Below are 23,667 nucleotides of genomic sequence, written 5' to 3'. Positions count from 1 at the left end.
GTAAATTCAAATTTCTATTCGTTTTCCAGCAAAAATGGACTGACTGGCTTAAGCCTGATAAAAATATATTTGTAGAATTATGTTTTAGCAATAGCAACTTCCTTATAAAAGAAAACTATTCCTATTTCCTAGTCAACATGCATACTAATACAAACTTTGCTAACATGGTTATATCTGTTAGAGAAATCCTATCTATTGACAGAACTCATAAATCCTTATCTGTTTAGCAGTCAAAATACATTGTCCTGGGTAGCACTGGGGGCGTGGGGGGGAGAGAATGGGAGGTGAGGGTGGGAGTTGGTTTATGTGTACTCCCTCCAAAGCAGATCAACTTATCTGTAACTAATAATCTTAAGAGAGTTGCCTGGGGATATTGAGAAGTTAAGTGATTTGCCCATGCTCCCACATTCAGTATTAGAGGTAAGAATTGAACCAAGATGTTCCCAACTCAAAGCCAGCACCCAAAGTACTATGCCATACTGCCTCACTCAGCAGCAACCTTAATAAAAAGGGAACAATGTAAATAACTGATACTGAGATGTTGGTGAGTTTTTAGAGTTTAGTACTATTTTGATATTTAGTAAAGAGTGGATCTAAGATTTATAAGGGCCTGGTTACCATGGGGTTAATACAAATAGTAAAGGTAATACTTTGTGGAAAATCACACCAAAAGTTTAGATACAATAAAATGACACATTAACTCATAGTTTTTCCCAAGCCCTTCAACAAGTTTGATATCTTGGTTCTGAAAGCTAGACCCTAAGATCCTACAGTGATAGTACACTTTGAGTTTTCACCAGCTTTTGAAACAAAGGGGTTAAAAATAAGTCTGGTATTGAGAATGATTGCAAACTGCCTTTGATAGTCAATAAATAAAAACAGATTTGTAAATGGAAAGACCTGGTTTTAAATCTATTTTCTAGCCATGCAAGTCTACCAGTGTTATATTATAAAAAGTCCTAGGATTGACATTTGTGACAACGCTTTATATATGTTTCTAATTTCAAGGACTGATTCTAAATTTTACGTATTGTTTCATGTATTGTTTCATCATATTTAACCTTCCAAAAATATTAGGTACTAAGCTAATGCTCAGCTTAAGGAGTTTATAATTTAATGGGAAGGGGTAGGAGGAGGACAGGTAAGCAAATAACTATGACAAAAGGGAGAGGGAGATGAATGCAAAGGAGTGGCTCAGACAGTGTGATATGAAAAATCTGAGGGAGAGATGACTTTTGTGAATAGAGCAGCGGGATGGTTTGCAGTGGGGGCGGGGGTGGGGGGAGGAGGTCAGAGTTGTCAAGAAATTCATTTAACTTATCCCTGCCTTAGTTTCCTCATCAGTAAAATGGGGACAATAATAGCATCTACCTACCACAGTTGTTGTGATGACAAAATGAAATAATATCTGTAAAGTGCTTTGTAAACCTTAAAGTGCTATAGAAATGCTAATTACAATGAAGAATAACATAAGACTAGAAAGGTTAAAAAAAAAGTCTGATTACAGGGGGCCTAAATGCCAGGATCACGTGTTAATATTTTACTCAGATTTTAATGACTTTAGTCATCTAGTCATATTTTAATTGTAGTACCCAACAGGGAGCCACTGAAGTTTTTGAGGTAGAAGAGTAATATATTGTAAGTATACTAGCAAGAGTACTCAGGCAAACAGTGTAAAGGGTAGATTAGATGGAAGAGAAAGTATCAGAGATAACGTAAGCATTTAAGAAGCCATTACAACAGTCCAGGTGAAAAGAAATTAAGGGCCTGAATAAAGGCGTTGCAGTGGAGCTCATTCCAGGGAAAGATCTGAGATATTATATAAGTAGGATTTAGCAAATAATTGGATATTGAGATTACAAAGATAAAAGATTCAAAGACTGCAAGATTACGTGCCTAAATGACTAACATGATGGTCAGGCAAAGTTAGAGAAAGGAGTAAGTTCTCTTTTGTTTATTTTTTTAGAGGAATGGGGTGTGGCATAAGGAAATGATGATTCAATTCCAAATTTGATTAGTATGAGGTCTCAGCAAAACATCCAAGTAGAGATAGATGTACAGTAAGCAGTTGAAGATATAAAACAGAAGATCTGGGAAAAGGTTAGGAGTAGAGATACAACTTTAAGAGTAGTCTGCAGAGAAATGATTGCTGAAAGCATGAGAACAAGTAAGATCACTGAAAAAGAAAATATAGAAAGAGGAAAGTATCAAGGATAGACTTCTGGGAAATACCCATGTTTAAGGAATGGAAGTACAGTGAGCCAGCAGAGAGCCAGAGGAGTAATGGTCAGAGAGTTAAGGGAACTAAGAGAGGACAGTACTTCAAAAGCCAAGAGAAGAGATGGTGGAACAGTGTTAAATGATGCAGAGAGGTAGATCAGGAGAGAAAAGGTCATTAGGAGCCTTAATAAAGACATTTTAATATAGTACTAGGGGTGGAAGCCAGATCACAAGGAGCTGATAAGTGAGGTGGTAGCAAGGACATAAAGGTGGTATATGCAGCTTATTCTTCCTAAAAATATGATGATTAAAAATAATAAAGAATGACAGTTTGAGGGTGTAGCAGGATCAAGGGAAGAGGTTTTTTTAAGGACAAATAGTTTAAATTAAGCAGCAGGATAAAATAATGTGGAGTCAATTTCAAAGCCAAAAAAATCTTGCGGCAAGTCCTGCCTCTGACGTATACCTGCTACATGACCCTGGGAAAGTCATTTAAAACTCTCAGTTTTAGTGTTCTAAGCAACTCTCTATGACTAAAAATTGAAGAGGTGTTGACCTTTATCAGTAGAATTTCCTCATCCAGGAGTTCCCAATACTAACAAAATCACAGGTCTAGTCCTTTTCTCTACAGGTTAAACTAGACTAGGCATATATGTAAGCTGAGGGAAGAAGTAGGGAGTAGAGATACAGGTGGGAGAGTGAGGGGTAAGGGAAAAGGAAGGAGGAGGAGGGAGAGGGGGGAGGTGAAGAAAACAGGGAAGGGGAGAAGAGGAAGTGGAAGAAAAGAGAAGAAGGGGAAGAGAAGAAGGGGGAGAGGGAGGGAGAGGAGGGGAAGGAGGGAGAAGAGGAGAGAGATTGTTTGATGGGAGCAAGGTCATAGAAGAGATCAAGACAGGGTATTTAGGCTGCAACTTTAGCAAGAAGGAGAATCATTACTTCCTCTGAGACCAAAGAGAAAGAAAGGATAAATTAGGGTACTGAGTAGTTAGGATGAATAAACGAGAAATCAATTCAAGTACGATGGTGTCAATATTCTCAGTAAAGTAAGTGCTGATGTCATCTTCTGAGAGTGAGAGAGGGGGAGTGTATATTTGGGACTTAAGGGGAAGGTATGGAGAACGAACAGTGTTGCATGTGATAAATATAAAAGTATAAATTAAAATGAATAAAAGGACTGCAATGCAGCAGCAAGGGCTAAGTTGATGATAAATAGCATAAAATTATGGTAAACTTAGCATGATTTTGTGATATCCTTAGCAGTTTATAGCAGGTTGGAACCACAAGAAAGACGTTGAAGAAGCTACTGACTGGAATGGTAGAGGGTTAGAGGATTCAAAGGTAGAAAAAGCATTATGGGGGGGGGGGGGGGTGAAGGAAAAGGAAAAGAAATAAGTATTTATATAACATGTACTAAAAGCAAGGCACTGTGCTAAGCACTTTACAAATGTTATTTCATTAGATTATTAAATTGGTGGACTAAAAGGGTCAAAACCTGTAGGTATGAAAGGAAGCCAGAACAGGGTTGACAGACTAGAAGATACAGGGAATTCAAAGACCAAAGGTCAGAATGAGGGTCAAGAATAGGCTTGAGAAAAATAAGAGAGAGACTTAAAAAGACAAGAGACTGGTCAGAGAGGAGAATCTTAGATTTTAGAATGTTTTTTTTTAGGCTGAGTACTTTCAACTGATAGTGGGAGCAGAGGTATGCCCACTCAAGTGAGTGGCTGAAGTAGAGCTGAAGGAGAAACCAAAGGAGTTAAAAATTTCAAGAAAGTGTGAAAACAATGTCAACATAGTCTCTCAGGATGATGGCAGGGAAGATGAGATGAAGATTGTGAGCCATGTGTTCAAGGCATAATGAAAGGCATGAGCATGATAGGAGACTGGTTAATGAAAGTGACAAAGATAGGGGGAGGGCAGTTATAGTCAGCTGGAATAAACTTCAAAAGAGACGTTGTTAAGTGGCAACAGTAGAGCAAAAGTACAGAACTGACAATGAGGGAGCAAAAGGTATATACCTCTACGTCCTCTGAAATAAGAAGGGGGAAAACAGCCAGCATTAAAGAAGCCAGCCAAAAGAGTGGCTCAGGGGAAAACCAGATTTCAGGTGGTGAAAGGAGAGAGGTTGGGAGATATGCTGACAACCTAGGAGTAGGGGAAGAAAAAGAAAGTATAAGGATGTAGCATAGCCAGAAATTACCACCATACCACTGCCTTGCCTATTCCTTATCAGAATTTTAACAGGCGGAAGCAGAAGAGGAGAGAGAAAAAGAACTGAGTGGCAGTGACTAGGTCAAGTTTTACAATCAATAGTTAATCTCTACTAGTTTTCTGAGGACTCCTGCTCAAAAACATTAATAGCAAAGAATAGTCGGTTAACCCATCGGTAATTCGTGCACTGATGACATAAGATTCACTCATGCAACAAGAATTAACTACATGCCTACTGCATACACAATACTAAAAGATGCTAGACTGCTTTACTCTGGCCCAACTTAGTATTATTTCTTATGTCTTAAAATTTCTATAGCACTTAAAAACACTGTTCAATTGGGCTCTTAGCATCTCACACTGTTAACTAACTGCTTTATATATTTATGTATCTATGACTTACTTAAGGAAAGAGAACATGTCTTCTATGATACTTCTTTTTTAATTCCCTAGGCAGAGTGATGGACACAAGGTAAAGATAGATGTGTTAAACTGAATAGCAAGGAGGCACGCAGAAAGAAATAAAATCATAGTATCATAGACATAGTGCCTGAGCATACACGCAGAAAATGCACTAAGTCTAGTTAATTAAAGACAATGAATGATGTCTCTAAACACAGTTGCGAACTCCATTTTAAATATACTGCAGCCTGAGCCCATTCAGTATTAGCAGAGTTTTGTTCGCTCTTCACACTACTGTCCTGTTTGACTTATAATATGTATGCCACAATAAGAGTAATCAAGCTTCTAAAGACCTAAGAATGGCCAGGGTACAGAGCTGTATACTATAGAAAAAAAATCACTACAATTTTAAAATTAAACAGAGAACAACCACTAAAAATGTATACCTTACCTCAAAGACAGAGATATTATTCTTTCTGTAAATCTCATTAGCAGGAGGGTGGAACCAACCACATTTCTTCATGTGCTGCTGTAGAATAGTTCTACTTTTCATATACTTTAGACAAAATTCACAAAGGTACAACTTAGGCAGCCTGTAAATAAAGATGAAAAAATGGGGCTTTTGATTGATCTGGGCCATACTAAAAAATAACAAGCACTACCACCTTATTTTTTACAGGGCTTTTAACCTTTCAAAAGCCTTCCCCCCCACCCAGATTATCTCATCTGAACTTTATAACTATCTTCATATAACAAGGACCAGTATGTATCGTCACCCCCATTTGAAAGATAAGGTAACTAAAGCCAAGAAAAATTAACTGGCTTGGCTACACCATACAGCTAATTAATTAGTGGCAGAAGCAGGATTATAACCCAAGTTTCTTAGTTCTGTACTCTTTCTACCAGACCATGCTGAATATACAACCTATTATCTAACAATAGAAAGAAATAGGTTAGAGCCAACATGGCACATTGGAAAAAGGACTAGACTTGGGAGTCAGAAGACCTGGGTTTGAGTCTAAGGTCTGACAGTAAGCAGTTCTTTAACCTTAGGCAAGTCACTTAACCTTTCTGAAGCTCAGTTCCCTCATCCTGAAAATGTGGGAGTTGAATTAAATGATTCCTCAATTGTGTTGCAGGTTGAATCTATGATGAGAGGGTCAAAATATTTCATTACACAATCCTAGCTATTATTGACATTTACATAACCTCTTCTGTTTTAGGAGTTTTAAAAATGTGCCTAATGAAGGACATGTTTCACAGATCAAGGAATCCCAGAATTTTTGTAGCTGAAAGAGACCTTAAAGAATCATTTAGTCTACTCCTCTAATTTTAAAGATGAGTAAACTGAGGCACAAAGAGTGACTTGCCCAAGGCCACACTACTAGTTATCAACAAAACCAGGACCAGAACCCAGTTTTTCTGACTAAGCCAAGGCCAAAAAAATATATCACCTGGTAGCCAACATTCTGGTAATAAGTGTCTCCAAACTTAGTCTGGTCTTCTGATGACAGATGTGCCATCCATTGTCAGACCCATAATCAAAGTCCTTTCAGGGCTTGAACTCCAGTGGCATGGCCTTTGAGAACCTGGTGTGTCACCTTCATACAAGATGAAACACTGAAATAAGGCTTTAATGGAGTGTAAAAAAAACGACTCCACATATTTTGAATACAGAGTTAGTTTTACTCTACCCTGGACTCTAAAACTCAGGGTTCATCATTTCTCTTCAAAAGAAGAAAATATAATCAATTATTCAATCTAAATTATATTTATGAAACCAATAACAAGTCGATATATAATATAACCAAGATAAAATAGCATACAGCAAATTTTTCGTTTTTTAACTAACTCGGATAACATTTTCACCAACTGAGGGGAAAAAAAGGACCTGGTTACATATACTAGTAGTATGAAAACAATCGTAAAAAGGATAGGGATAGGGACTGGGCCTCTTATTTCATTGACACAGGAAAATCCTGAATGAGGAACTAGCTCTATTAATGTAGGTTGACCCTTTCTCTGCAATTTATAGCCTAAGAGAGTGAGTGGCCTACAGCATAAGAGATAAGTAACTTGTCCAGGGTCACAGAGCCAGGACTTGAACCCAGGTCTTCCTGGTAGTAAAAAATAATGTAAAAATGTTAAGCACACCCAACAATAAACTTCAAGCAGCACATTAGAAAAAAGTCTTCAATTTAAAGAACGTGCTCATTTATAAGACATCTTTTCTTATATTTTAGGTTTTTCTAAAACTTTCATACTTTCTTTGTCCCCAACATTAATGAATGTTCTTTAAAGTAATAAAATCATATTTTGTTACAAAACAGACATGTCACTAATTTATAGTAAGCTTCTACATATTTGGATTTTAAGAAAAAAACTATTCTTGGTCTAGTCTACCCTTACTGTTTTAAGTGACAGCTACTGTTATCATTCTGCCTTATTATTATCATCATCAGTTACTGTTGAGTGCCTTCTGCATCTTTAAATAATTTCTACCTTTCTTCATTATCTTCACATCCAATTGTCTAAGACAAGGGTGGGGAAATCTTCGGCCTTGAAGCCACATGGCCTTCTAGGTCCCTGGGTGCAGCCTTTTGACTGAGTCCAAGTTTCATAGAACAAATCTTTTTATTAAGGGGATTTGTTCTGTGAAGTTTGAATTCAGTCAAAGGACCTCAAGGCCACAGATTCCCCACCCCTGGCCTAAAATATTCAACATTAAAATTTCCAAACTGGCAGCATTATATTACATATTCTATGATGCTTTAGTTGTAGTCTAATTTTTTTTAATCAAGCATTCACTTCAAGTTTGAAAAGTTGCTATGACTTGACATTTCTGAGTAAGTGCAACATATTTTTTCTAAGTATCCCTTATTTTAGACAAGTTAATATAGTTTCTAATATTTATACAAATACTATCAGAATAAAGTTTTAAAATAACCTTTCAAGTAACATTGGTAAAACTATGAAGCAGATTCCAAGAAGTTTTTTCTAAGCTATTTCCCTTGTATGCTACCTCAAAATTCACTGCTTAGTCTCAGTGAGAGAGTAGAAAGATAAATAACTTATCCCTTCCTCACTACTAACTTTCCTAACCCTAGCTGCTTAAGGGATCCATTCATAAATCTAGGCACCTTAAAGGGGGCTAGTAGTTCAATTAACTGACTAATAAGTATCTTATAACTGCCAGACTGCCTTGCTGGAGTTTGAAATCAAGCTTCCCTCAAAGGGAAGGGTGAAACCTACAAAGGGAATAATACCCTCATGATGCCTATAGGAATGGATGAAGCATTATTCTCTATTTTTCTCTATTCACCTACAGTGAAACCTCAATGTACAATTTTAACGCATCTAACCTTGAAGGCTCAGAAGTAATTCTCAAGAGGTGATTTCACTTCTTCAGTACAAAATGTTGCAACCCAGTGAAAAGCAAATGTTTTCCTCTGTGACTATTAGAAACTTCAAAAAAAAAATTTTTTAGCTGCATTGTGTTTGTGAAGGGAGTAAAAAGAACTGGACCAAATAAGCTGTCTTAAGTTTTTGTAAACCTAAATCTCAGTTTTAATAGCAACTAATTATTTCATTCTAACTAAAAATATCACAAAATAATAATAAAATTGACTTCCTAGGGTATATAATAGATTTTATCTTCTTTTAAAAGCTTCAGTGACAACCTAATCCAAAAGTCAATTCATTATTACTGGACCACAAAATTCTTACTAACAAAAGTATATTGTTTCTTAAAATTTATAAACTTCAAAAAAAACCCATAAAATATTCTTTCTCCCTATCTTTTCCTTTTACCCTGACTCCTTTTCTCTGTAGCTCCCATGAACTGACATAGCAAAGCTTCAAAAAACAGCATAGTCCACAGTCTTACTGGTATACAGTATAATATGGGTTGGAAAACACCGCGTTTAAGTTCAGGACCTCCCTCCAGTTCCTGGCTCACATGCGTACTACATTATAACAAGCACTTTTTGAAGGTTATAAATTATTATTTAGTTACTGAACTAACCTGTATAAATTAAAGACATAAACTAGTACAGATCCAAATAATGCAAAATCTCTAGCACCAACTGAAAGAAAAGCAGAAAGATAAAAAAGAGGGAGAAGGAGGATCACCTTACTTATTTTTATCCTACCAATTCCCATTGAAAATCTATTAAATCCTCATTTTTATAGCCAAATACACCTTGTAAGCTTCTAATAAAAATATTTCTTCTAGTATTAGTACATACTAGAAAAACCACCATACAAAAACATTAGGTAACATGTAGTACTAAAGTTTCTGCTTCTGAAGGATCACTTCCCAGCAGCTTCTGTAAGTTGTGCAACAAGAGTTAAGTTTGAATATTTCTAGCTCTGCGGAGAAAAGTTAGTGTCACGCTTTAAGTTATATAGATTACTCTAGCTTTTTGCTGAATTCCTGGACTATAGTGGCTCTGAGGAGTCCCATGTGATGTAGCCTTAGTTCAAAAACTCTGATGAATCCCTATCCTAAGAAACAAGTACAGACTTACAGCGATTAAGGACTGCGGAAGTAGCGCTTCTCCTGATTCTAAAGTGGCTAATGAAATTCTTCTCAGGAAGGGTTCTCATCCTAGTACCCAAGCAAGCGAGATGGCAGTGATCAGCTCTAATGTCACTTGAGTTCCTATCCAACGTAGACATTTCCACCTGAATTTCACCTAGGCATCTCAAAGTCACCAAGTCCAAAGTGAGGCTCATCTTTGCCTCCAAACTTCTCCCTATTTCTCCTGAGGGCACTACCATCCTGCCAGTCAGTTCTACACCCCAGAATCAACCTCAACCCTTCCCTTTCCTGCACTTCCCATATCCAATTAGTTGCCCAAGTCATGTTTTACCTCTTTTCTGCATTCCCAAAGCTACAATCCTAATTCACACCATCATCACATGTCACCTCTACTCTTGCAACAGCCTCCTATTGGGACTCCAGGTTTTCAAGAGTCATCTCCAATGTGTTCTCCACACAGCTGCCAAACTGATATTTCTAAGGCATAGGTCTGACCATGTCACTCACTTGTTCAAGAATTTTCAGTAGCTGCCCACTGCCTCTAGAATATAATACACACTCCTGAGCTTAGCAATTAGAGCCCTTCAGTCGGGCAGACGCAAGCCTATTTCTAGACTTACTGCATACTATTCCCATTCATGTAATCTCTGTTCCAGTCAAAATTACCCTAAACTTGAAATTCCATCTCCAGCCTCTATGCCTTTTTGCCCAGGCTGTTTACTTTCCCTGGAATGCATTCTCACCTCCTCATCTCCATCTCTCAGAATCCTTTTAGCATCCTTCAAGGCACAGCTCATGTGCCCTCTCCTATAGGAAGTCTTTCAAGATTCCCCTAAGGGTTAGCACTCTCTCCTTCTTCAAATTATTATTTACTTATCTTTTTACTTGTTTGTACACTCTAGTAGAATATAAGCTCACAAAACTTAATGGCTATGTAAATATAAAATAACAAGGAATATAAAAAAGAGTAGCTAGGGATTATCTAGTACAAACCATTCATTTTAAAGATGTAGAAACTAAGGCTGAAGCTCAAAAGAAATTTGGGCCAAATAACTAATTACTGGCAAATCTGAGACCCAAATCCAGGTCATTGATCTCTAAGTTTAGTATTCTTTCCTCTACACCAAACGGTCTCTAACCTTTTTATTATTCCTACTACAGAACAGATTGTATAGGCAATATAATGTGGCAGAAAGAGTTCAGGCCTATGAAGGTTAGTTTCTAATCCTGGTTATTCCACTTTTTAGTTGTTCCAGAGTAGAGGAAACAATACCAGTACTCCCTTTAGAGTGAGACACAGGGTTGCTTGTTGAAAGGAACACGTCAATTTAATCTGATACTGGCTCCCTGAAATGTAACCACTCTTTCAAACAATAATTTATTATTCTGTGAATTTTTTTTTAAATTCCAATTCCTCTATTATTTTTGCATGTTATTGGGGCTGGATTTTGTTTTGAAAGGCAAAATAAATTTTCAAAAGCCAACATTAAGTCCTTGATATTTGGTCAATAACTTCAAAAGAATTTATCTGAGAACAAGAGAAAAAGATGATTGAGGACTATAGAAATATGGAAGGTACTTTCATGCCATGGAAAGAACACTGGATCTGGAGTCAAAGGACCTGAATTCAAATCCTGACTCTTCTATTTATTATATGGTGTAACCTTGGGCAAATCATTTAGCTACTCTGGGTCTACATCTCCTCATTCCTAAAATGAGGAGGTTAGACTAAATGACCTCTAAAGTCCCTTCTAGCTCTGGATCTATAAACTTACGATTTTGTGAATGGAAAATGATTTTGTGAATGGAAAAGAATTACTAAATCCAATGACTTTTTCTCAATCCTCATTCCCCTTGATCTCTCTGAAGCCTTTGACACCATTGATCATGGTCCCCTCAAGACTCTATTCTCTCCAGGTTTTCAGGATACCACTCTCTCCTGGTTCTCCTATCTGACTGCTCCTTCTCTGTCCTCTTTGCTGGATCCTTCTCCAGATCACATCCTCTAACTGTAGTTGTCCCTAAGACAGGTTCTGTCTTGAGCCCTCTTCTCTTTCTATACTACTTCATTTTGTGAACTCATCACCTCCCATGGATTTAATTACCAAGTCTATACTGATAATTATCAAACATACCGATACCTATCCTAACTTCTCTGCTGACCCCCCAAACTCACATCTCCTGCGTTTCAGCCATCTCGAAATGGATGTCAAGTAGACATCTTAAATTCAACATGTCCAAAACAGAACTCATCTTTCTCCCTAAACTTTCCTCCCCTCCTACCTTCTCTATTACAATAGAAGGCAATACCAGTCTCCCAGTCCCTCAGGCTTACAACCTAGGAATCATCTTCAACTCTTCACTATCTCTCACCCTTCACATCCAATCTGTTCCCAAGGTCTGTCCACTTAAACTTTGCAACATCTCTCAAACGTGCCCCCTTCTCTTCTCTGATACTATAATAGCCTGCTGGTGGGTCTGCCTGCCTTAAGTCTCTGTCCACTCCAGTCCATCGGCCACCAAAGTGATTTTCCTGAAGTGTAGGTCCTACCATGTCACTCCCCTATTCAATAAACATCAGTGGCTCTTTATTACCTCCTGGATCAAATACAAAGACTTTAATAACCTGGCCCCCTCCTACCTTTCCAATCTTCTTACGTCTTACTCCCTAATATAATCTCTTTGACCCACTGACACTGGCCTCCTGGATGTTCTACAAACAAAACACTCCATCTTTCAGCTCAGCATTTTTGATGGCTGTCCCTTAAGCCTGGAACTCTATCCTTCTGTAGAAAGCCTTTCCCAACCTCTCTTGCTCCCAGTGCCTTCCCTCCTTTAATTATTTCCTATTTATCCTGTATATGTTTGCACATTATTTGTTTACCTGATGTCTCTCCCATTTGACTATAAGCTACCTGAGAAAAGGGACTGTCTTTTGCCTCTTTTTGTAGCTCCAGTGCTTAGCATACTGCCTGATATACAGTAGTTGCTTGATAAGTGTTTATTGATTGGCAAAATATAAGGATCTTGAATGGTTTCTAAATTCTAGAGCAGGGTTCAGCAAATTAGGGATCAAAGGCCAAATATGGTCCAGTTCATAGATCATTTTTAAACAGCACAAAACTTTATTTAAAAATATAAAAAACATTCTTAGCTCAAGAGCTATACAAAATAGATGGCAGGGCATATTTAGTCTGTTGGACGTAGTTTGCCAAGCTGTTTTAGTATAAAAAAGTCGGAGGTAGAAAAGTTCTAAAATCTTAATAAATAGGCACTACTAGGAGTAAGAGAATAAATACTGAAGTAGATAAGCTGCTGTATTGTATGTATTTTATTCTGAGTAGGGGTGTGCAGGTTTCACATGACACAAAATAGGATAAGAATTGCTGTCCTAAAGGTAATCAGACTGAGGTTCAAGCTAGAAAGGCAGCTTACAACTATACTGTGGAAAGGCTTGAATGCCAGGCTAAGAAGTTTGTACTTTATCAGACAGACAACTGAGATACATTAAAGGATTCTCACCAAAGTAATGATATAATTAGATCCATGCAGAAAAATAATTAATCTGGCATAAGTACAAAAATACTAATGTTGCACAAAAGTAGAAGCACAAAGACTAGTTATGAGGCTAGTGCAATAATCCAGGTGGGTAGTAATCAAGGCTAATATTAAGGTGGTGCTAGTAGAAACACAAAGAAGATGGGTGCAAGAGATACTATAGATTCAGATTCAAAAGGACATGTGAAGGGAAAGAAAGAAAAGGGTCAAAGATCCTATCAACAATTAAACAAGGGAAATTTAGCAAATGGTGGTCCTACTGAAGGAAAGAGTGAATTCAGAAGGAATAAGAAGTTTTGAAGTAAAGAAAAAGGGTTGATTTTTAATAAGCTGAGTTTAAGATACCAGTGGAACATACAAGTAGGTTTTTTCTATATTCAATTCAATAAATATTTATCAAGTGACTGCTACGTACCAGGTACCTTACTAGACACTCTAGGAAATGGAAGATGAAGTTTGGGAGTTTTCTACTCAATAGCAACCAGGCAGCACAATGGGTAGGGGGAGATGAGATCAGGAAGACCTGAGACCAAATCCTACTTCAGACACTTACTAGCTTAGTGACATTAGGCAAGTCATTTAACCTTTCTCAGCCGGTTTTCTCAGCTGCAAAATGAGGATAGCAACAGCAGCACTCTCTCAGGATCGTTGTGAAGATCAAAAGAGTTAACTTGTGTACAGCCCAACACGAATGCTAACTATCAGAAAGGACATACCTGAAGGGCAGAATCTGTTTTGCTTTTGTCTTTGTATCCCCTATGTCTAGCACAATGCCTGACACAAATGAATTCATAATAAATATTTATTGAATGTACAAGTAAATGGATAAATGAATGAGATAGAAGTCTCAGAGTCATCTGAATGAAGATAATAATTAAAATCATGAGAGTATACGTGATTACCAAGGGAGAAACCCAAGGAGACAATGCTGGAGAATATCCACTATAGTTTAAAAAAAAGGGGGGGGGAGGGCGCGAGGTTTGAAGGTGGCTTGGAAAAGAATCATCAAAGAAGCAAAGAAAAAATTAGACAGAAAAGAGGAAATACAAGGAGAGTACAGCGTCTCAAAAGCTGAAAGAAGAGACAATTTCTAAAAGTAGGGGTGGGTTAACAGCATCAAATAATATGTTGCGACCACCATTCCCTCTATCCCTTAATTCTTTCCCAAGCCATCATCTGGCACTGGCTATGCTCTTCTCCTTACCCTACCTTGACCCCTTGTTAAACCAGTTCAACTCTACACTATCTTCTTCTTGCAAGTCCTTTGCTTCCTTTTCCTATTGCTGATCTTGCCCTGCCAAGTCCAGGCATTGAATTACTCACACCATCAGCTGACTTGACTCCTAATCACATGCTGCTGAATAAAGCTAAGAAAAAAAAAAAACACACAAAATTGTACTCAATGGGTTCACTGCACATTTATGTTACATAAGTTCAACCAGGTCTTCATTGCAGCAAGGCAGCAACCCTTTCACAATTCACTATCCTACTCATCACAGTCGCTTTTCCAAACCTCCCATGGCTCCTTCTCCCCTAGCTTCTCAGCTAAGAACTTTGTCTCATATTTTGCTAATAAAAACAAAAACAAAAACAAAAAAACTGAAGCCAATCACTTAGAGGTCTCTCTTTTCCCCTCCTCCTCATCTTATATCATCCAGGTGCCTTCCACCACTATTACTTACTTCACTTGTCTCACAAAAAGAGGTGGCCCCTCTCTCCTTGCATAAGTGATCCCACCCCATCCTGTCTTCACCAGCAAATTATCTTCTCTATCATCTCTACACTCTCATTAATCTTCAAACTCTCCCTCTGAGTCTGCTAATTCCTTGCTGCCTACAGACACAGTCATGCTTTCCATCCTCAGAAACCTCTTACTTGATCCATCCATCCTATTTAGCTTTCATCCCATTTCTCTCATTCATTTCATGGCTAAAGTCCTTGGAAAGACTCTACAATGGGTATCTCTAATCTTTTTCCTCTCACTCTCACCTTAACTTTCTGCAGTCCGGCTTTCAACCCCATCATTCCACTGAAATTGATCTCTCCAAAGTTATAAATACCTCTTAATTTCTAAATCTAACAGCCTGTTCTCAATTCTCATCTTTCTTGAATTTAACATATGTAAAGCACTTTGAAAACCTCAGAATGCCGTGTAAATTCTAGTCATTAATATTCTTGACCTTTTTGCATTCTTTGACTACCCTCTTCTTGAAACTGTTCTCTCTAGGTTTTTCAAAGCACTGCTCTCCCTCCCTGCTATTCTTTGCACAAAACATTCCTTTCATGTTCACCAGCTGTACCCCCATGCCATGTATATTCTTCCTCTTAATCTATGCCTTCCAGCTTCCCTGGCTTTCAAGTATTAACTAAAACCCCAACTTCTGCAAGAAGCCTTTCCTGGGCCTTTTTAATATTAGTTCCTTCCCTATGAGTTTATTCTGTACAAATCTTACTTATACTTATATATCTTCTCTGCCATTTAATTGCGAACCCCTTAAGGGCAGGGGCTGTTTCTGCCTTTTTCGTATCCCAGTGATTAGCACAGTGCCTGGTACATAGTGTTGTTTGTCCTTCTTTCTCAAAGAGTGCCAATGACATCAGGAAGATGTCTTGATTTGCAAGTGAATTAGATTTAAGTGAGGAAGGACTGTGCAAAGTCACCAGACTCACTGTCTTCTCTGGAGCCAGCTGGGTCCAGTGGCAAGATATAGATCAGGACAACTGGAGATGGCCCTGGATGAGGCACTTCCTCACTTGACAAGGACTGAGAAAAAACTACTACTGGACTTGGTACTACAAGAAAATAGTTAATAACTTTTGATAGGGCAATTTCTGCATAGTGGTGGGTAAGCAGTTAGATTTCAATGGGTTCAAAGGGGAGAAGTACAGGCATGAACAATGAGGAAACAGAGTCACAACTGAAATGACTTTTTAAGAAGTCTGGTTGTGAAGAAGAGTTAAGAGATGATTCGGTAACTGAGTTGGGTAGAAGAGTTGAGAGAAACCTTTTCTAGAATTAGGAAAATGGCAACGAAAGGGGTGAGACAGAAGAGGTTTAAAAGAAAGAAGATTATTGCAGGAGCAAGGTCTAATTTGTTGTAGAATAGAAATAAGATAAATTAAACTTCCTAAAACTGTATAAAACTAAAGTAGTAGAGAGTTGAGCTCAGGTAAAGTGAGGTGTTCTGTTAAAAAAAAAATTCTTTTTCAAAGTACATTTTATCCAGGACCTCAAAGCACTTTCCAAATAATAACTCATTAAGCTTCACAACAGCCACTGAAAAGTGGTTAATAAAACAAAGAAACTGACACATTAACCTGTTTATATAGTGTAATAAAGTCAATAATCCTGCTACTTCAAATTTATTCCCTAAACTACTCCATTTTCCACTGCCCCAAATCTCTACCCTAAAGTTTAATAAAGGCCTAATAATTGAACAAATTAATTTTCTGTGAATGGAAAATGGGGGTGGAACAAGGAAAAAGGTCAGAAACCCTAGGTAGCTATCTGGAAATCTAATTTATTCAAGTATAAGGTATAGTTCCTATACCGATGTTTTTCTTTTTTCAAAAAAGACGATCAATTTCTTAGAAAGAACAAATTCAAGTACAAAATTTAAGCTGGTTAAAATTTCACATGTAAACATAAAGTCACATCTGAATCAATCTTCCCATTTATCGATAGCTAAATACAAATTAATACATTTCTAGATTATTCAGCTTTAATGATGAAGAAAGGAGCTATATAAAGAAAGCGTTCCCAATTAGTTTTATTTGTGAGGTTTCAAATATTAAATAAGTTTTTGGACTGTGCATACAAAATTACTTAAAACCAAACCTAACAAATAAAAAAAGTAACTGTCAATGCTAATGACCCTTTTAGCTCTCAGTTTCCTGAATTGTAGACTACCAACAAATATTAACTACACTACTGTGTACAGAGTATTGTACTACACAATGGGAAAGAAACAAAATTTATATCACATGGTCCCTGCCCTTGTGGAAGTTAATAGTCTAGGCAAGGTAAGGGGAGAGGGAGAAAGAGACACAATACCAACTCAACTATATACAAATTACATAATAAATATATCAGAGATTTCTAAAACAAAGTATATCATGTGAAATCTGAGAAAGCCTCACAAATAGGGATATTAGCGAAGACTTCTTGAAGGAGTTGGCATATGAGCTGGGATTAAGAGAATAGAAAGGAATTTAACAGAAGAGAACTTTCCATGCACAGGCATAGGTATGACATTTTAATGAGTGAGAAAAGGCATTGAGGGGATGAGAACTCCGTATGTGATTCAGGGGAAGAGAATGGTCCAATCTGGTTATAGTATAGAATGTGTGTAGGAGAATACTACGCAGAGATAAAACTAGAATATCATCTAATTATGATGGGCTTGAATGCTTGGCAAAGAAGTCTGAACTCTGTAGACAACTAAGAGTTACCAAAGATTTCTGAATAGTGATACAGCCATATCTACGTATAAGAAAACTTATTCTGGCAGCAATATATAGGAGATGAGAAGGCCTATAAGGAGTCTAAGTGCAGTAATTCAGGCAAAGAATAATAAAGATCTACATGAGACCTACAGAGAAGAATATGAGGATGTGGAGCCTACTTTCAAATTTTATATTCTACCATTCTAAAAATATGACTTAAAAGTGTCCCACAACGTACCTTGAGTATTCTTGTGGATATGGGGAGGAGTACCAGGTATGAATTTCGTATTTTCCAAACTCAATGACAGAGGGACAGCGAACTTGTGGATCAGGGGGACCAGTCACTCCAACTTTCTGTGCAGTAAAGAAACACATTACAGAAGTTAGCCAAATTAAGTACACTGAGTCCAGTGCGAAAGAAAGATATGAGTTCAGTTATTATCTTGTTAGAATTCCAGAAATTGGTAGAAATAGGTTGTCAGGTTTTAGCATCTATATTACTCTTTAAAATAGATCTTTGGGAGAAAATTTCTTAAAATAAGATGCTCTTGATATTACTTTTGCTTTCTATAAAAAGTCCACATATTTTCATACTTGGCCAATATTTTCATCAAAGAATTCTGTTTACTGAATTAGTTTCTAGATGTACTGTATATTCCAAGAAAGTGAGTGATGTTGGGAATATTAATAAATACAATAAAAACGCAAACAGACTTGCCAAGGTTGCATACACTATCTTCAACACACAAAATGTAAAAGATTCTACACAGATAAAAAGATAGCTGAGAGTAGGAAGAATGCCTTTCTTCTTTTTTGAGAGATGCCTAACATTTACAAATAAAACACAAATTCTCATAGCTATTAAAGTTTTCTTATAATTTACGCCTGAAGACTTGACCACTTTATTCAATATGGTTGTTCTATGACATGTACATTTTATCCCTTTTCCTTCCAAGGAATATTCTAAGTGGCATATTTTTTATAACTATATGGCCTAATCCACCCTTAAGAGTATCCTATAAAGATGGTCTTTCCAGGGAAAAATAATAAGTTTAGCAGCTCCTGTTAACTCTTTCCTACAGACTTCAATGGCTTTAAGGGGACATTCCTCAGTCTAGACAATTCAAACACAAGCCAATTTTTCAATCCCTCAAGACTAGACTGAATTCTTAAATACAAATACAGTCCAGTATAGCACCTACTACAGAAATGCTGAAGAACTACTGAGAATGAGGCAGATTCTGAATTTAGTTCTTTTAACATTCTTCACACATATATCAGAAATTCATCCCTCCAAGAGTAGCTGTGTAAAACTTTACATTTTATTTGGGGGGAAAAATGGAAAACAAACAAAAACACACTGTACAGATCAGGGTCATAATAAAGTTCTTTGTTGTATGCTTGATCTCTAAAAAAGGTAACTAATATAAAATGAAAGAGTTAAGATTGTTATTCAGTAATTTCATATTAATAAATTCAACTACAAGAAAAATGCCTCTTCACAACAGCTCATTTAAAAGCTCTTGTTGCTCTCTGATATCCTTCTCTTTTTATTAAATAGTCAAGGGATTTGACTCAGATTTCACAATGGGAAGATAGCCAAAAAAAATTTTAAGTCATTTTGCCTTAGACATTTGTAAACAAAAGACAAGAACCTAACATTAACTGGGCTAAATTATTTAGTTGTATAACTCAGTTTATGATAACCAGAGCAAGATCAAAAGTGTTTAAAGTCAAATGCATAAAAACCATTTGACAAAAAGCTTTAAAAAATAAACAAATACTATATTTCATGAATCAAGTATCCTAATTCACAATATAGTAACTTATACTCTCTCCTCAAAGCTTAAAATAACAAAAAATAGCTAGTTACACACATGAGAAAATATCAGTACAATTGAGGCCAGAAATGACTTCCTAAAGCAAGGTTCACTAAGAAACCCAAAAAGTGAAGATAGATAGACCTGTGGTGATACAGCTTGTTCAATGAATGCCTTTCCATCAGCTCCCCGTCTCTCCTCCAGGTGAATGCCCACTGTGGATGTGGAGAGCCAGCTCCAGTACAACTGTTTGCACATCACAACAACCACAGGTCTGCACCAAATGAGACACTTGCCAAAACTTCCACACTGTTTGCACCTGCCCTGACTCTTCCTCACTTACAAATGCTTTTGCACATGCTCCTTTTATCTCTTCTCCTCCCAAGAGTCACCCTCCCACTCCTACAGCACCCCCTTACAAATCCCCAATGCGCTCCTCCTAGCCTCGCTCTCTCTACACATTTCCGTTTGTTCCAGTGGAGGTTAGCTAAGTTCCATATACTAACTTAGCAACAGCTACATCTGAACTAAGTTTTAACCCAATCCCTGCCAAGAACACTAACTGTTAATTTATTACAATCTCATCTTATTTAAAACATTGGTCAGGTTATCTTTCCATTAAATGTATTATGGTCCTAAGGGTCAATTATACCTGGTTTCCGATTCAATTTAAAGGGATATTTTTCAAATTTCTAGCTCAAGTTCTACTGCTTTAATATCAATATATGACTTCATTTTTACAGGCAGATTTTTTTTAAATGTTAACACTATCAATTATTTGTTGCTGTTAATGACCTATTTCTAGATTAGAATGGAGTAAGTCAAGATAGATAAAAAGTTATATTGAATGCTGTATTTCTGGAACTTAACTAAGAAAATAAAATTTTTACATCTGCCAGATTCTGGAAAATGTTTTACTATTAACAAATTTTATAATCAAAACGGGTTATTAATCTTGTGAGAAAATACAATCTCCCAACAACTGGCAACCTACCCAATGCCATTTTTTTCCTCTATAGTCTCCTTTACTTATGAAGATGTAAAACACACTGCTACCTCTCTCAACAACTCTCCGAGAGCTGCTCCATTAGAGCGCTAGGTGGAAGTAAGAGTGAGGGGGTACCATGAAAAAGGTACTTTCTTATTGCTGGGACTGGAGGCAGAAGGACCAAATAGTTATTCCTTGTAACCCCAACTAGAAATAGGAAAGCATCTCACTTTAGGGGAAAAAAAGTTAAAAAGAAAATTCAGCTTACAGAGTTTAAGTCCTAAGTGTCTATACTCTAGTGAGATGACTTGGGAACCACCCTTTAGAACACTGCGACTCTAGTAAAGTTTTTGTTGCACTTCAATGAAGTTACAAATAGACTTCAAGAACATAACCAACTCATAAAAAGGGGCCCACCTAACTGTACTTTCCATTAAAGTTCTCTTTTCCTGCTCCCATACACGTCACTCATTTCTATCTGTATCTTAGCACAAGCTGGTAGCCTTGTCTCTTTCTGATAAGCTAATACAAATTAGGATATGAATATGATAAAATGCTATAAAAATAACAAGTGAGGCATTCAAAGAAAATGAGAAGGCTCACATGATCTGAGAATAAAGTAAGCAGAACCAAGAGAACAATATATACGACTACAATCATGCAAATAAAAACAACACAAAATGGCAACCGAATTCAGGACACAGATTCAAGGACCAAAATTGAATTCAGCTGCCAAATGCCTTTGGAAGCCAAATAGGGCATCCCTGGATATAAGCAACTGCTGTTCTGTAAGTTTTGCTTAACTATTTTTCTTTGTTACAAGGGAGAGAAGAAGAAAATGTAGGGAAATTATTGTGAGATAAAAACATAAACATTAATTTTTTTTAAAAGATCTAAAAATTAAACTCCCTTAAACCTTAGACAATGGCTGCTAGGTGGCACAGCAGATACAGTGCTGGGCCTGGAGACATGAAGACTTATCTTGACTTCAAATCTGGCCTCAGATACTTACTAGCTGTGTGATTCTGGGCAAGTCACTTAACCCTGTTTGCCTCAGTTTCCCCATCCGTCAAATGAGCTGGACAAGGAAATGGCAAACCACTCCAGTATCTTTACCGAGAAAACCCCAAATGGGGTCATAAAGAGTCGTATGTCTGTCACGTATCTGTAACAACTGATCAACAACAAACCACAGACATCACATTAATTAATTACTCTCTTGCTTTGCAGTCCTTAGGCACATGAAGCCACCAATGCCTGTTACTGGAACTAAAAACACAGGTTTCCATTGAAATAATATTATACATGGCAGTCAGGGAGTTGGGTTACCCAATAAAAACCTAATAGCCTATAAACTCTTAATATTCCTGAAAAAAGGTACTATAATTAACATTATTAACCTACCTCCTCTGTAACAATATTTCTTTAGGAAAATATATTCAGAGCTATAACTTGGGACCCTAGGAACACATTCATTCACTCATTCGTTCATTCGTTCGTTCATTCAGCATTTACTAAGTAGATGGAGGTGATGCAGTGGATAGAATACTGTACCTGGAGTCAGGAAGACCGGAGTTCAAATACAGCCTCAGAAAACTACTGGCTGTGTGGCCCTAAGCAAGTCACTTAACCGCTGTCTGCCTCAGTTTCCACATCTGTAAAATAGTGATAATAAAAGCACCTACCTCCCAAAATTGTTATGAGGACCAAATGAAAATAATTTTTGTAAAGTGCTTTAGCACAGTGCCTGGCACATAGTGAGTGCTATATAACTGTTGGCTATTAGGGGCAGCTAGGTGGCGCAGTGAGTAGAGCACCAGCCCTGGAGTCAGGAGGACCTGAGTTTATTCAGACACTTGATACACTTACTAGCTGTGTGACCTTGGGCAAGTCACTTAAGCCCAATTGCCCTGCATTCCCCCCCTCCAAAAACAAAAAACCGTTGGCTATTAGTAGCTATTATACCATGCTAGGCACAAGAAGAGACTGACAAATAAAGAAAAGCATGGTTCCCAACATCAAGAAGCTTAGGATTTTACATCAGGGGGTCCATTTCCACTCATCTGCCAAGTAACAAGTGAATGAAGATTTCTAGCTCCCAGGATTAGTGGTGGTTCCTACTGCACTGGTAGGTGGTGGGAAGGGAAGTAGGGATGGATGTAGGCCCTGGGCAGGACTGGGTCTTCTTGATGGTATGTTCAAAGTATGTGTCCCATCTGCATCACATCTATATCATAAGCTGTAAGCAGAAACCCTGTCTTCAACTATTTATGTATCCCCTATATGAACAGGAACATTGCTAAACAGATACCTACTGCTGATTAATTTTGGGATGCCTAAAGCCACCTCTTACAGAGTGAAACAAAACTTAAATAGCTAATAAATACTCGTTGAATGAACAACTAAATTTCCCTGTCATATTTTACATTGTAATTTATAACCTATATTTAGTTTCCCTCATTTGTAGGGATAATTGTCCAAAGAAAACTGCCTTTATGTAAAAAGAAAAAAATTTATCTTCACACCATTAAGAGTTCAAAAACACTTCACAACTTTCTAGTGTCACAACAAAAACACTGCCATCATTCTGGATTGAGAATTATGAAAATGAATAAATAATTCCAAGCAAGGTAACCATATCATATTTGACAAGACCTTATATAAAAGACACATTACACACATCCACAGTAATAAACATAAACCCAACTATTCTACAAGATACAAAGCAAAGAAGCTGCTTCATATGTGGATGGTCCTTTTAAGATCACCATAACATCAGATGGTTAATGAAATAGTTCCAGAGCATAAGCTTAACTAAATGTTTCATATATATTTCTACTTATTTCCTTAGGACTAAATATCTCCTGTAGGAACATGTGCATATAAAAAATAAGAATAAAAATGTTTATAAATTGCTATTCCACTGGACCAGGGATACTTAATACTTTTGTATGTATCATGGGCACCTTTGACAACTGCTGAAGTCTATGGACCTCACTTCTCAGAATGTTTTTAAATGCACAAAATAAAACATGTAGGATTCCAAAAAAGGCAATTACATTTAAATAGTTATCAAAAGATTTTTAAAAATAGTTCAAAGACCCAGGTTAAGAATTCCTGTTCTAGACTGGTGGTATCAAACTCTAATAGAAGTAGGTGCCACTAACCTGTACATATTGATCCCAGCAAGCCACATACTGACTTGGCTTTAAAGTATAATGCTATCTATGTTTTATTATATTTTTAGTTATTTTGTTAAATAGTTCCCAATTACATTTTAGGCCCACCTGTGAATGCTATGAGCTGCATATTTGAGAACTCTGCTCTAATTAATATAAAAAAATTGGTCCATCGTCACAGAACCCTGCACTTTTCTTTGCTTACATACTACCTTCTACTACAGGCAGTAGTATATCTATCATATTACATTTCTGAAGAATTAATAATTTTGGAAAAAAAATGAAAATGTCTGACTTTTT

The 23,667-nt window shown here is 37.0% G+C and overlaps 1 protein-coding gene across 3 annotated transcripts in view; it reads right to left on the bottom strand.

The window, feature by feature from the left end:
- Positions 1-23,667, bottom strand: part of KAT6A (lysine acetyltransferase 6A) — a 147,615-nt gene that overhangs the window by 29,919 nt on the left and 94,029 nt on the right. For all 3 annotated transcript variants that reach the window (XM_036748772.1, XM_036748771.1, XM_036748773.1), the window contains 2 exons: positions 17,619-17,734; positions 5,285-5,426 (listed from right to left, as the gene is read on the bottom strand). In XM_036748772.1, the coding sequence (XP_036604667.1) occupies positions 5,285-5,426; positions 17,619-17,734 (258 nt within the window). The remainder of the gene's footprint in view (positions 1-5,284; positions 5,427-17,618; positions 17,735-23,667) is intronic.

Source organism: Trichosurus vulpecula, chromosome 3 (assembly GCF_011100635.1).
Source record: "Trichosurus vulpecula isolate mTriVul1 chromosome 3, mTriVul1.pri, whole genome shotgun sequence".
Taxonomy (NCBI): domain Eukaryota; kingdom Metazoa; phylum Chordata; class Mammalia; order Diprotodontia; family Phalangeridae; genus Trichosurus; species Trichosurus vulpecula.
Note: the sequence above shows the minus strand (reverse complement) of the source record. Positions and strands in the feature narration are given on the sequence as shown.